We start from the raw sequence: 15,043 nt of genomic DNA, 5'->3' as shown, positions 1-15,043 counted from the left end.
CAGGTGCCCCCAGAACGCTTTGGTTTCTTAATGAATAATGTATACTAAACTCAAGTGACTCTTATCTTCTTCAGCAAACATTTATTAAGCACCTAAAATACACCTGACACTCTTCCACATGTCCCAAGTCCACACAAGGAAAGAGAAATGGATCTTCAGGCTCTCTCAGGGGGATAACCCAGGTGCTCTGTAGTGGTTCCAGATTACCATCTGTTATGGACTGACCTGTGTCCTCCTGCTGCAAAATTTGTATATTGAAGCCAACCCCCCAAGTGACTGTATTTGGAGAAAAGGGCCTTTAGGAGGTGATTAAGATTAAATGAGATAAGGGTGGGGTCCTAATCTGATAGGACTGGTGTCCACATATGAGGAGGAAGAGGGGCACCTGGGTGGCTCAGTGATTGAGCATCTGCCTTTGGCTCAGGTCCTGATCCGGGGTCCTGGAATCAAGTTCTGCATCAGGTTCCCCACAGGGAGCCTGGCTCTCCCTCTGCCTATGTCTCTGACTCTCTCTGGGTCTCTCATAAATAAATAAATAAAATCTCTAAAAAAGAAAAAAGAGGGACGCCTGGGTGGCTCAGCGGTTGAGCATCTGCCTTTGGCTCAGGGCATGATCTCGGAGTCCTGGGATCGAGTCCCACATCAGGCTTCTGGCATGGAGCCTGCTTCTCCCTCTGCCTCTGTCTCTGTCTCTCGTGAATAAATAAATATTTTTTAAAAATAAAAGAAAAAAGAGCCAAAGTGGCTATCTCCAGAGGTAATTCATATTAAAAAAGAGAGAGAGAGAGAGATACATAGATTTCTCTCTTTCTCTCTCTCTCTGTTCCTCCCTCCTCCCCCGCTTGGCCCCCTCTGCCTCTGTGCATGCATAGAGGAAAGACCACATGAGGACACAGCAAGAGAATGGCCACCTACAAACAAGAAAAGAGGCCTCACTGGAAACCATCTCTCCTGGCCCCTGATCTTAGGACATCCAGCCTCCAGAGCTGTTAGAAAATAAGTGTCTGTTGCTGAAGCCCCCAGTCTGTGGTCTGTGGTTATGGTCACCCAAGCAGACCACTAGATCATCTAAGCATCATACAATTCTATGGACTCCCTCATCCTGCAGAAGAATGAAAATATAAGAGCCAAGGGCTCGTGTCCCTTCACCCAGGGCTGGAGCCAGACCTCAGTTTCTTTCCTGATCTCACCTGTTTTCCACACTCTGGCACTTGGGCCTGCAGGCTCCAAGCCCTGGAGCCTTGACTCCAGAGCCTGTCCCTGCCACTTGGTGGCCTCTCTTAGCCTTAGTTTCCTTACTTTCAAAAAAAAAAAAGCAAGGAGGGATAATAGCGCCTACCTCCTAGGGACATTGGGAGAAATACACGAGGCCACCCAGGAGGGTGTTCAGCACCAGGAGCATTCCTGGAAGCCCTCAGGAAGTGTTCGCTGTCAGGAGCTGCATGTTTTGTGCGAGAAGAATGAGTAGACACGGAGCCAGGAAGCCTGGCTCCCAGGCTTCCATGCCCACTGCTCCCTGTTATCCTCACGGGCAGGTCTGGGGCCCTCGGACCACCCAGCCAAGGGGTCAGAGCAGACTGTGCTTCTCCCCACAGCTCAGCCTCCTCAAGCTTCTGCCCCAGGCCTCTTCCCTCCTTACAAGACGATGGGCCACCATGCCACCCACTGACCTCTCCTTCCAGCTCCTTCACTTCTGCAACCCGTCTGCTCATGCCTCTTTTCTGAGCTCTGACTGCCTGTGGATGTCTCCACCATCCCCTCTGCACTGCCCGCTCCCCCCACCCCACCTCTGCCTGGAATTCCCTCCCACAGAGCTCTCTTCCCTGGCCAGGTCCCACTCCTTCTGACCTCAGAGGACAGCTTACTTCTCCACCCCAGGCTGCCTCAGGTCACCCACACTTCCCCAGCTGTCACACCCGCCACATACACTTATCAGTCTCGGACACCTTCACTTAAAACCTCTGAGAAGGCAGCAGTATGGTGGTTTCTTGGTCACCTCTGCTCCTGCCTTGGGTAGGTCTAACCACTCAAGCCCTCCCCATCCTCAGCTACAAGACAGGCAGACCAAAATCCTTCCCTTGGACCATTAGTTGCAAAATGGGATGCTTCCCACTTTTTAGTTTCCCACTAAGTTGTGGTTCACACATGCCTTGACGTGTTTCAGCTCGTGTGTGATTATGATGCAGAGACACAGACTCTCCCTCTTGGAGAAATGTCACCTTCTGTGAGAGGCTTCCCAGACCCGCCTAATTCCAGCTGCTCCCATGTCCTCTGCCCCCACCATGCCACTCCCAATCCCTTATGCCATCCTGTGTTTTTTTTTTAAGATTTTTTTTTTTTTTATGAGAGACACACAGAGAGAGGCAGAGACATAGGCAGAGGGAAAAGCAGGCTCCCTGTGGGAAGCCTGATGTGGGACTTGATCCCAAGACCCTGGGATCATGCCCTAAGCCAAAGGCAGATGCTCAACCACTGAGCCACCCAGGTGTCCCTCCGCCCTGTGTTTTGCTGTCCTTCCCTCCCAGCACAACATTCTCCCACCTCCAGACCCCCTTTGCAGACTCCAGGATCGGCCGGCTGGGCCCCTCTCACCTTTCTCCAGAACCCTCTTCTAGAAGCCCCTTCATGGCCCTAGCCCCACTGTCACTTCAAATGGTGGCTTGCCCTTGCGTGCCCAGTGCCTGGCACAGCCTCAGAGACAGAGATGCTCAATAAACATGTACCAGAGCCATGACACAGCCGATGCATGTGCCAGTTAAGGAAAGGAGGAGGGAAGGGGGTAGGACGGATGGCTACCGCCATCACCTATATGTCCTGGGAATGCCACTTCAGCCTGGACAGAAGCCATACAACCTAGGCTAAATGCTGACAAAAGCAGATCAGAGGACCCTGAACAAAGTGTACCTCTGGTGGCCCTCTCTGGGTGAGTCAGAGAGAGAAAGAAATTTGGAATCGCTGCCAAGCTAAAGGCAGTGGGCTGATGTCCCCTGCTCATCACACGTGAACTGGAACCATCCGCCATCCTCCTGCATAAAGCCATCTCTTGCTTCCTAAGCATCTGGCTGAGTATGGGAGAAGTCACCAGGGTGAAGAGCCCTGGAGAAGCGCCATGACTGGTGCTAAAGCATGTGTCTGAGACCCTGACATTCCAGCACAGAAGAACTGTCACTCTTCCGCAGCCACTCCCTTGTGCCACCCTAAGTCCCTGTCACCATGACACCTGACTCTGGACTGTCCATCTGCTGGGTAGCCTTTCTTCCTCCCAAACTTGTCTGATCCCAACTGTCATCTTCTTGAGAACTGATGGGGGTTGGGGGGGTCACAAAAGCTCTCCAAAAACAAGAACCAACCCCCATTTCTCCCAGAGGAAGAGTCAAAGTGCTCACGGTGCCCACAGGTCCCCATCATGCAGCCAGCTCGCCCCCTGACTCCATCTCGCTCTGGTCTCCCTCTCATTCCCTCAGGTCACCACCCAGTGCCTCCTTACTGTTCCTCAGATGTGACAGGTATATTCCCACCTGGGGGCGGGAGCCACAGACTTACTCCCTCACCTCCGAGACTTTGCTGAAATGTCACTTCTCAGAGGGGCTTCCCGGATCCACCTGTTTACAGCCACAGCCGCCTGGCACTTAATACAACCCCCTTACTCCAACCTGTTCTCCCCACTTAGTGCCAGTCACTTCTTAAAGCCTACACAGCTCACTGAGTGAGGGTACAACCTGCCTGACCCTCGGATGCTCTGGAAGGGAAGGCACAGTCCTCTGTCTCCTTCACTGATGTGCTCTCAGCATCCAGAACAGTCTCTGGCACATATACAGCACTCTAGGATTTCTCGAATGATGAATGAATGATGAATGAATGAATGAATGAATGAATGAATGAATAGCAGTATAGTTGGAAGAAAAAGATTCTATTAACTGTATCAGAATCTGTTATAGGCTCAATTGTGTCTCCCTGTCCAATTCACATGTTGGAGACCTAACCCTTCATGTGACTATATGGAGACCAGGCCTTTAAAGAGGTAATTACACATAAACCAGAAAACAGGGGTGTCCCCTCATCCAATAGGACAGGTATCCTTACAAGGAGAGGAAGAGACACCAGGGGTTCACGAGCACAGAGAAAAAGCAGCAGCCATCTGCAAGCCAAGCAGAGAGGCCTCTGGAGAACCCACACCTGCTGACACCTTGATCTTGGAACTCCAGCCTCCAAAGCTATAAGAAGATAAATGTCTGTGGCTTAAGGCAACTGGCTGTGGCACTTTGTCGTGGTGGCTCTAGCAGACTAATGCAGAACCTTTTCAAAAGTGTTTAGTAATAGTAGCCTAGAATACTAAATCTCATTCTAACAATAAGGTCTGGGTGACCATGCGGGACGAAATGCATGGGGCAGGGGTGAGCTGGAGGGACTGTCCCTACAGCCGTGAAGAAAATGACAAGAGCCCAGGGGCTCTGAGGCTCCAGGCTCCAGCCTGAGCCTGAGATGATGCAAAAGGGCTGGAAACGGTGGTGATTAGCATGACCCAGTGGGGAATTCTGAAAATAAACTGGTTTCACGCCTTCTTCCCAAGAAACGATATGTGTAGATGCATCCGAGTGGAACGTGCGCCTGTGTGCCGGATACTTATTTAACAGAAAGCAGAAAATATCCTGTGCTGGCTTTATAATTAATTTCAAGGTTGCTCCAACTCACAGAGAGACGATGCTAGACAGCAAGCACACATCGCTGTCTTTTATAGGGGTCCATTAATTGCTGCTATTTCTGCAGCGGAGCGCGACAGCTTCTGACCCCTGGCTCCCTGCCGGCCACCCTCCCGCTGCTGCACGCTAAAATCTGTGTTCTTGTAAATGAGGGGAAAAAAGTTTCTTTCCCCAATTTAAACAACAGAGCTCATTAGGGCTGATTTGGCAACGATAGCAGAACCCAGCGCTGGGGAAAGGCAAAGAGCTCAACTCTGGTTGAAGGAAAAAAAAGTCGGCTCGAGAGGCACGCCTCTCCCCTGGAGATCTGGAACCACTGTCACTGGGATTCTCTGTGCCCAGACTCCGGCTCCGGTTCAGAAAGCAAATCAACGTCCTGACACCCTAGAAACGTCCTGCTGGTGGGAAACCAGAAAGTGGTTCTGGCAAAGAAGGAAAAATGCAAACTGGAGAATTTGCAGATGGCAAGGTGCACCGGTGGGGCTGCACATAAAGGCAATAGCAATGCAACTGGAATCCTTTATTGAGGCCTGTCTCCTTAGAATATGCACACCTCGTTGTCATCAAAATGCTATTTATTATCTGCAGGATAAAAGTAATCCCAAATTCCAGTGCGCAGACTTCTCCACAATTCGGGAATCTTAAGGGGAGGTGAAGTATGAATTAAAACAGGGAGTGCCAAAATCATTTCTCTTTGGTTCTGGAAAAGAGCCAAAGGCCCAGCTTGGCCACAGATGACAAGTTGTTGTTGTTGTTTTTACACTGCGTAGAATTAGGCATGTTATTCCCCACCATGCTTGGCTCCTGAAGCGCCAAATATATTGAATCCATAAATACGTAGGTTAAAAAACTCAGTGTCCAGTTGTCTCATATACCCCTCAACTCTGATCCCTCAGCAGCCCCTTCTTGCTCCATTTCTCTTTCACTTTGGCCCCGTTTTTCATTACCCAGAATATCACTTGGTGACAAGGGACAGGAAGCCTCGAATTACATCACCTGAAAGCAAAAAAATTGATGAATCCAAAACAAAATGCATTGGTTAGGCATGACTTCCCCTGGCCATCCATGACTGTCAAACTGCTGAGAAGAGCAGCTTCCCCGCTGGCCACGTGGACAGCCGAAACCCCAACCCTCCCTGGCCAGCCTCACAGAATCATAATTGTCACCATTCTCTGTGCTCTTGCCATGGAGGCCACCATCATCCCCACCTGGTGCCTGGGCAGCTGACTCTTTTCCCCCCCTCCCCTCCTGGCAACCAGTCACCAGAAGGTTCCTTCCTTGCCGTGTCTATTGTCCTGGCCAGCCTTCTTAGGGATTCCCTGCACTCCTTCAGGTCTTCCCCCACTTCTCCTGTCTTCACATTGAGGCATTAGACATTTTCCTTCTAAGGATGGTTATGATCATCCTTTAAAATAAACTCGATTCTGGGACACCTGGGTGGATCAGCGGTTGGGCAGCTGCCTTTGGCTCAGGGCATGATCCTGGGATCTGGGATTGAGTCCTGCATCAGGGTCCATGCCAGGATCCTGCTTCTCCTTCTGCCTATGTCTCTGCCTCTCTCTCTGTGTCTCTCATGAATGAATAAATAAATCTTTTAAAAAATTAATAAAATAAACTTGATTCTTTAATGAGAAATTTAAAAATCCTCCTTGATCTGGCAACCAGCCCCCCTTACCTCCTCCTCTGCTTTTTTTTTTTTTTTTTTTTTTTTTGGTGGGGGATATTTTATTCTGAATAGCTTCCAGCTTACCAACTTTCAGTGACCCAGCTCCCAGATGCTTTTGGTCAGATATTTTCACATAATAGTCACAGTGAAACATATGGTCCTTAGGGTCTTAGTTGTTCTTTTTTATGATGTCTTTTGATAAGACACTTACCATCAAATAAACCACCATTAAGTATGTTCACATTTGTTGTGTGGCCATCACCACCCTCCATTTCCAGAACACTCTTTTTTTTAAGATTTTATTTATTTATTCATGAGAGACACAGAGAGAGAGTTAGAGACACAGGCAGTGGGAGAAGCGGGCTCCCTATGGGGAGTCTGATGTGGAACTCGATCCCAGGACCCCAGAATCATGACCTGAGCCAAAGACAGACATTTAACCACTGAGCCACCCAGGTGTCCCTAGAACACTTTTCATCTTGCAAAACTGAAGTGTCTGTCAGTCTCTTCAACAAATGGTGCTGAGAAGACTGGACAGCTACATGCCAAAGAATGAAACTAGACCACTTAACTACACTGTACACAAAAATAAACTCAAAATGGACTAAGGACCTAAATGTGAGACCTAAAAACCGTAAGAGTCCTAGAAGAGAGCACAGGCAGTAATTTCTCTGACCTCAGCCATAGCAACATTTTTCTAGATAGGTCTCCTGCGGCAAAGGAAACCAAAGCAAAAATAAACTATTAGGACTATATCAAAATACAATCTTCCGCACAGCAAGGAAATAACCAGCAAAACTGAAAGACTTCTCCATACTGAATGGGAGAAGATATTTGCAAACGACATACCCGATAAAGGGTTAGTATCCCAAGTACAGAAAGAACCGATGCAACTCAATGCCAGGAAAAACAACAACAACAACAAAAAAAAAAACAAATAAAGACAAATAATCCAATTAGAATATGGGCAGAAGACATGAACAGACATTTCTCCAAAGAAGACATCTGGATGGCCAGCAGATACATGAGAAGATGCTCAACATTACTCATCATCAGGGCAACGCAAATCAAAACCACAATGAGATAGCACCACACACCTGTCAGAATGGCTAAAATCAAAAAAACAAGAAACAACAAGTGTTGGTGAGGATGTGGAGAAAAAGGAACCTATGTACAGTGTTGGTGGAAATGCAAACTGGTAGCAGCCACTATGGAAAACAGTATGGAGGGTCCTCAAAAAGTTAAAAACAGAGCTGCCACATGATCCAGCAATTCCACGAAAACACTAATTCAAAAGGATGTATGCACCCTGTTTATTGCAGTGTTATTTACAGTAGCCAAATTATGGGAAGCAGCCCAAATGTCTCTTGATAGATGAATGGATAAAGAAGATGTGATGTTATTACATATGTGAATGTTATTCAGCCATAAAAAAAAAATGAAATCTTGCCATTTGCAAAGACCTGGATGAATGTAGGGAGTGTAATGTTAAGTGGAATAAGTCAGTCAGAGAAAGACAAATACCATATGATCTTACTCATATGGAATTTAAGAAACCAAACAAACGAACAAAGAGAAAAAAAGAGACAAACCAAAAAACAGACTCTTCACTGTAGAGAACAAAGTGATCTTGGGAATTATTGTGATTGTTAATGAGATATTTTACATTTTTTTTTTCATACTTTCTGAAGTCTGACATGTATTTCACACTTAGAGCACATCTCAGTTTGGACCAGGTACGTTTGCAGGGTTCAATAGCCACACGGGGCGAGGGGCCGGTGTGTTGGACAGCACTGTCCTGGCTCCATGGGTCTGACCGGTCTGACCAAGTCACTTACCCTCTGAGTCCCGGACACGAAAAAGTCTGAATGAATGAATGAATGAATGAATGAAGAAATGCCCCATTGTCTCATCTACAAACTGCATAGGAGATTACCCATCACACAAATTTGTAGTGAGGATGAAATCACACCTTTTTAAATTTGTTTAGTTTCAATTCAATTAGCCAACAGAGTGTATCATTAGTTTCAGATGTAGAGTTCAATAATTCATCAGTCGCGTAGAACACCCAGTGCTCATCCCATCACATACCCTCCTTCAGTGCCCGTCACCCAGTTACCCCATCCCCTCACCCAGCTCCCCTCCAGCGACCCTCAGTTTGGTTCCCAGAGTTAAGAGTCTCTCATGGTTTGTCTCCCTATTACTTCACACCTTCTAGAATAAACGCAAGGTAGGAGTCCCAGAACTGAGAAATCCTGGACCAGAAAAAAGCCAAACCCAGGAACCCTCAGATTGTTCATCTTGAGGGGGGTAATCACGAGGCCAGGGGACATTACGTAAAGTGCTCGGTACACAGTAACCATTCATTAGCTGTAGTTACAACTGAACAAACACAGTGACAACACAGCGGGAGAGGGTATGATTGATCTCTGCAGATAGTGCTAATGGGGGCAAAAAGGAAAGGCAGTGCGGAGGGGGGAGAGGGGGCTATGGCCCGGAACCCTGGAGGGGTGGGCTGTTCCAGGTGGAAGAGCGGGGGGAGGGCAAAGACCCGGGGTGGGGCTGGGGGGGGAGAGGCGGCTCCAGGAAGGGGGAGTGGAAATACTAGCTGTGCATTAGCTGAGCACAGAAATCCTTATCGGGCCTCCCTCTCCTGCCCCCGGGACTGCTGGTGACCCTTTCTCACATGAGGTCCTCAATAAACGTCCGCAGATGGCCTCCCCGGGCCACCAGCGCGCCAGGCTGCCCACCCCTCCGCCTAAATCACCCACTAAATGTCAGGGCCGGCCCCAGAGCCGGTGCTCATCAGAAAGAGAAAGCTAGGTCTTTTTTTCGGCCCTGCTCTGATTTATACGTGTACATTGATGATGTCAAGTCTGTATGAAAGCAGAATTTGTGTTCCTGCAACGACACCATAAATCCTCCCGGCCTCCCTTCCGCTCACTGGGAATACTGAATGCTCTGCTTCCACTGACAGCAGATAACGGCCCTTAGGAAGGGCAAGGAATTCACAAGCAGATAACAAGGGGACTCGGTGGGAGGTGTGTGCGTGTTTGCACACACGTGTGCACAGGCTGGGGGCTGCAGGGAGAAGGCCTGCCAGCAGAGCTCTCGAGGTCCTGATTCTTTTTTTTTCTTTCTTTCTTTAAATACAGACTGTTCTTTCCATCATTTTTAATAAGTATCTCCCCGTGTGTTCGTTTGCAAAAAGGCTGTCGAAACAACCACTTAAACAACAGGAATTTATTTTCTCACAGTGCTGGAGGCTGGAAGTCTGAGATTCAAGGGTCACCAGGGTCGGTCTCCTCTGAGGCCTTGCTCCTCGGCATCTACATGGCTGTCTTGTACCTGCGCATGACATGGTCTTCCCTCTGCCCCCGTGAGTGTCCTAGTTTCCCCTTAGGAGGACACCAGGCAGACTGGGGGGAGGGCCCATCCTAATGACCTCATTTAAAAGTAATTACCTCTTTAAAGACCCTACACCAAATAGAGCCACATTCTGAGCTCCTGGGGGGTGAGGACTTCAACAGATGAAATTTGGGGAGGAGATGACTGAGCCCGGAACATCCACCAAAACTTCTCACAAATTTTAGTATTTTTTGGTTTAAGCTCAGGTCATGATCTCAGGGTTGTGGGACTGAGCCCCAGTCAGGTTCCATGCTCGGCACAGAAACTGCTTGAGATTCTCCCTCTCCCTCTGCCCCTCCTGCTCATGCTTGTTTGCTCTTTCTCTAAAATAGGTAAATAAATCTTTAAAAAAATAAAATAAAAAATAAGACTTAAAAAATAGAAAGAAAGAAAGAAAGAAAGAGAAAAGAAAGAAAAGAAAGAAAGAAAACAATGGGATCCCTGGGTGGCGCAGCCAATTAGCGCCTGCCTAAACTGCCTAACGAGTTAGGGATCGAGTCCCACGTCAGGCTCCCTGCATGGAGCCTGCTTCTCCTTCTGCCCGTGTCTCTGCCTTTCTCTCTCTCTCTCTCTGTGTCTATCATGAATAAATAAATAAAATTAAAAAAAAAAAAAGAAGGAAAGGAAACAATTAATCTAGAAGATACTCACCAATGCTCCCAAGTGAGAGGCAATGTGATTTGAGTCAACTCAGTTCCAATAATCACAGTGCTTCGATTTCCTTTTATCTGTCACCTGTCTTCTCTCCTGATGAGTTTCAATATACATACTACTCTAAGTCATTAACTTTTCTAAATAAGTGTATATTTTACATCTTAACTTTGAACATCCCCTTGCTGCTTATCTCTAGAAAAGGAGGCCACCATCTTTTTATTTGCATTTGCAATGGTGGGTTTTTTGTTTTTGTTTTTTTTTTCCTCCTTTTCTTTGCTTTTCTTTTTTGGCTGCTTTTAGTGATAATGTGAAGTTTGGGAAACATCAGATATATATGCTTTCTACTCTTTAGCATTTGTCCATTTAAGGTTTAGCCAAAAACAAAGCAAAAGCAATCAGAGACAGAAAGGAACAGCAAAAGTAGAACCAAAAAGATTTCCTGAAGCAGATCCATGTCAAAAATCTGCCAGAATTTCAATCTTTGACCATAAAAAAAAAAAAAAAAAAAATTCCTTTGTACTGAATAGTCATGACTTGAATACTTGACTAGAGGGCTGTGATTAATTGCTTAGCTTATAGGAATGAGGGGACCCGAGATGGTGCTAGGCAAAAACAGAACTGGTTTTTGGCTCCATCCTCCTTAAAGAGGGCTTCAAGCCTCTTGTAGTAACTCCAAGTATCAACTGAGAGAGTCACACCCAGCCCCAAAGGGGCTGTACTTTCTGCTGCTATTGAGTTTCCTTAAATGGTGTCATGACTTAATTGCATTCATCCCATTAGATACAATTCAAGTGTGTTTTAGAAAGAGTTTACTTAAAACCTTTCTCTTATTTTCTCTAAAACCCCTTTCATTTGTGAATCGCCATTTTTCTTAGTCAATCCCACTGAAAATGTCACCATTTAAGAAAAGATTGGGGGTTATGTTTTGTTTCCATTAATAAGACGGGGTTAACTGTATTTAATAGAGGTGTTGGGACTTGCCCAGGGTGACACAGTGTTAGCAATTCCCGGACTGGGACAATCATTCTGATTTTATCCAGGACACCAATGCTCAGAATTCCTTTTCTTTTCTTTTTAAGATTTTATTTATTTATTCATGAAAGACACACACAGAGAGGCAGAGACATAGGCAGAGGGAGAAGCAGGCTCCCCACAGAGAGCCTAATTGGGACTTGATCCCAGGACCCTGGGATCATGACCTGAGCTGAAGGCAGATGCTCAACCACTGAGCCACCCAGGTGCCCCAATGCTCAGAATTCTTGTAAAATATACACACGTTATTCATCATTAAGTCAACTGCCTGCTATAAATGTTATTTAGGGAGGGGGGGGAAGAATAAATCTATTTGGAGAAGAATTAAAATTATTTTCAATTTAACATTATTTTCAGTACCTCCCAAACATTTTTTCTATTCCGATGGCAAAAAAAAAAAGTAACTAATGAAACAATATAAAATATATACACACAGCAACATGAATATTTATACAGTCAAATCCAATAAAAGAATCATTTCAAGAGAGCAGACTATACCGACTTCAAAAGGATGTTTCCCACTTAGAAGTATGTGATCGCTAACTCTGAAAATACATTTTAAATTCTGAGATATCTTTTCTTATTTTTCACAGTCGGGTTCCTGTGATTGGGGGATATTATTCTGTTTGTGATTTCCTGTGCTTCTGGGTCCCCACTGCAAATTTGGGTCAAGTGCCAGTTATCTACTTCTTCCATCAAAATTAATCAAGCTTTGTTATGTCAAAATCAGGCTGGAAAGGTTTTAATAGTGCCTTTTATAGGAGACAAGATATACTGGTTGCAAAGCTCACCTCTCCTCCTCCAACAAAAACAAAACAAACAAAAAGCTAGACACTTTGATTATTACCATAGCTTTCTAAAATAGATCAATAGTGATAATCTCATTATACTGAACACATTTTTCTCATTATATAAAGAAAAGATTAGCTAATAGTAGGAATAATATTAAAAATCCATGTTGTAATTAGGTCTGGGTCTCCAAGGTCCAGATCAATCAATCAATCAAGATAGACAACTGTCTGAATAACTTAAGCTAAATAAATAATCAAACCCACTGGAGATCCATTTAGTGATCTAAACTACATAGTTCAGTTATCTATAAGCATAAAATTAATGAGCTATTTGGACAATTGCCGTTTCTCTGTCAAATGCATAGTGTGAAAACAAGTAAGAAGGCACGCGTATGGATCGCAGTCCCCAAGCCATATAAATCTCAGTTTGGGACTAGTCCCATTTAGTAAGCACTTGACAAGCAAGACTCTGCAAGACATATTACGTACACTGTCCCTTGAAACTCCCACAACCCTATGAAGAGGATCCTATTGTTTTTCCTTCATACAGGAGGGAAAACTCTTGGTTTGCACAGATTAAGAAATCTGCACATAAGTTGCCCAGCTGGGTCATCGTACAGCCTGGATTTGACTCCCAACCCACAGCAAAGCTGCTTTTGCCCTGTAGAGGGGCCATGTGATCTGGTTTGGGGCCCGAGCTGGGCCACCCAGGGGGCGGTTGATTAAAGTAAACAGCTCAATCAGGAAATTCTATGTAACCAAGAGAAACAAAAACTTATCTTACTCTCCACATTGATCACTAGAAAAGCATAATTCCCAAATCTCTACATCATTTCACTGCCTCATGAGACGTGCTTGGCGTCACGGAAGTAGTTCAATCACGTCGATGATTAGAACTCGGTTAACAGAGGAAGCAATAGCGCAAGTGGAGTGTAAACAGAAAAGTGAGCTACAAGTTTAAACATTAGTTAAATGCAGATGTGACTGATGTTAGGTCCTTATCTCTGAGATCTCAAAAGCTCCTACCAAGAGGGCCTAACAATCCCTCCCGACCAGAAGAGCAGGATTGACCACTGCCCATCCCCCAGGGCCAGAGGGTCACTCTTGCCCGCAGCCTGAAGCCTCCACGGAGAGGAGCAGCTGGCACAGCATCAACAGCAGACCCAGGATTGTGTCCCCAGGGACGGGAGGGAAACAGTGTGGACAGAACAGTCATCCCCTTCTTTCCACCTCCATCTTCTCTGAAGATCTATCCCCCTGACCTGGCAAGCTTCAGTGACTTACCCAAGTTGGACACGCTGGCACTCACTACTTGGTATGGGTTCAACTGTGTAAAATTTCACGTTGAAGTCCTAACCCCCCAGTACCTCAAAATGTGACCTTCTTTGGAACAAGAGTTGCTGGGCACCTGGGTGGCTCAGTGGTTGGGCAGCTGCCTTTGGCCCAGGGCATGATCCTGGGGTTCTGGGATAGAGTTCTGTATCAGGCCCCTTGCAGGGAGCCTGCTTCTCCCTCTGCCTACCTCTCTGCCTCTCTCTGTGTGTCCCTCATGAATAAATAAATTAAATCATTTTTTAAAAAGGAAATAGAGTTGTCGCAAATGTAATCAGGTAAGATGAGGTCAGTTGAGGGGAGGGCCCAATCTAATATGACTGGTGTCCTTAAAGGGGGCAAATTTAGACACAAAGACACACAAGTAGGGAGAAGACGACGGTCACAGTGATGCTGCCACAAGCCAAGGAGCTACTGAAAGCTAGGAGAGAAGCCTGGGACAGATCTGTTCTAGAGCTTTCGGAGAGAGAGCCCCCCCAATCAACACCTTGCTCTCAGACTTCTGGCCTCCAGGACTGCACCAGAATACATTTCTGTTGTTCTAAGCCACCCGGGCTGTGGTCCTTTGTCACACCAGCCCCAGGAAACACACGCAGTCCTCTGAGGTTACCTGGATCCCATCCGTTCTGACACCTGGGAAATTCTTTGCAGCCATTCTGCGTCCAATCCATCAGGAAGTTAAATATAAACCATAGTAAACTCGGCAGCTGACTTGGGATAAAGGCTTATTTCCAGAGTACTGATTAACTTAGGTTTCACACAGGGCTCTACAGAGGGATGTTGTCCAGAGAGAACCTTTGGACCGTGACAAAGCCTTAACAGGGCAGCCAGAGCTTCCACAGGAAGACCTCTGTTCCTTTTCTTTTTTTTTAAGATTTTATTTTTTACTTATTTATGAAAGGCACAGAGAGAGAGGCAGAGACACAGGCAGAGGGAGAAGCAGGCTCCCTGCGGGGAACCCAACGGGGGACTCAATCCCGGGACCCCAGGATCACGACCTGAGCCGAAGGCAGATGCTCAACCACTGAGCCACCCAGGTGCCCCAGAAGACCCCTTTTCTACTGAGCTGCCCAAGGACCACTGTTTGTGAAACATCAGGATGGAAACAGATGAGAATTTTTCTTTTTCCATGCTTAAAACCTGGTTCTATCTAAAGAACCATACAAACATACACTCACAAATGTCCAAAATGTCACTGGGAACATCATGCGAGGGAAGGACATGCAGCAGGTGAGACAGAGGGTGGAAGAAAGTGCTTCATTCAGGCTGGGCGGAGCAGGGAAGACCCCACGGAAGAATGGGGGGCATTTCGGTGGACCTCTCAGTGCAGGGGGTGGCAGGCAGGGAGCAGAGGCACCCCAGCTGGGGGGGGTGGCCAAGAAGGACACTCAGAGGACAGAGAACCCACCTTGCCTGGATCAACACGAGGGGTGATGGGACAGAAACGAGAACGGAGCCCG

The 15,043-nt window shown here is 46.5% G+C and overlaps 1 protein-coding gene across 3 annotated transcripts in view; it reads right to left on the bottom strand.

The window, feature by feature from the left end:
• The window catches only part of HUNK (hormonally up-regulated Neu-associated kinase), a 106,330-nt gene that overhangs the window by 67,614 nt on the left and 23,673 nt on the right, over positions 1-15,043 (bottom strand). Inside the window, exon 1 of one of the 3 annotated variants that reach the window (XM_072806748.1) lies at positions 14,194-14,313. The exons of the other annotated variants lie outside the window; for them this stretch is intronic. Coding sequence (XP_072662849.1) covers positions 14,194-14,238 — 45 coding nt within the window. The 5' untranslated portion in view covers positions 14,239-14,313. Of the gene's footprint in view, positions 1-14,193; positions 14,314-15,043 lie in introns of those variants that run through there. 3 annotated transcript variants of the gene reach the window in all.

Source organism: Canis lupus, chromosome 30, assembly GCF_048164855.1.
Source record: "Canis lupus baileyi chromosome 30, mCanLup2.hap1, whole genome shotgun sequence".
NCBI lineage: Eukaryota > Metazoa > Chordata > Mammalia > Carnivora > Canidae > Canis > Canis lupus.
Note: the sequence above shows the minus strand (reverse complement) of the source record. Positions and strands in the feature narration are given on the sequence as shown.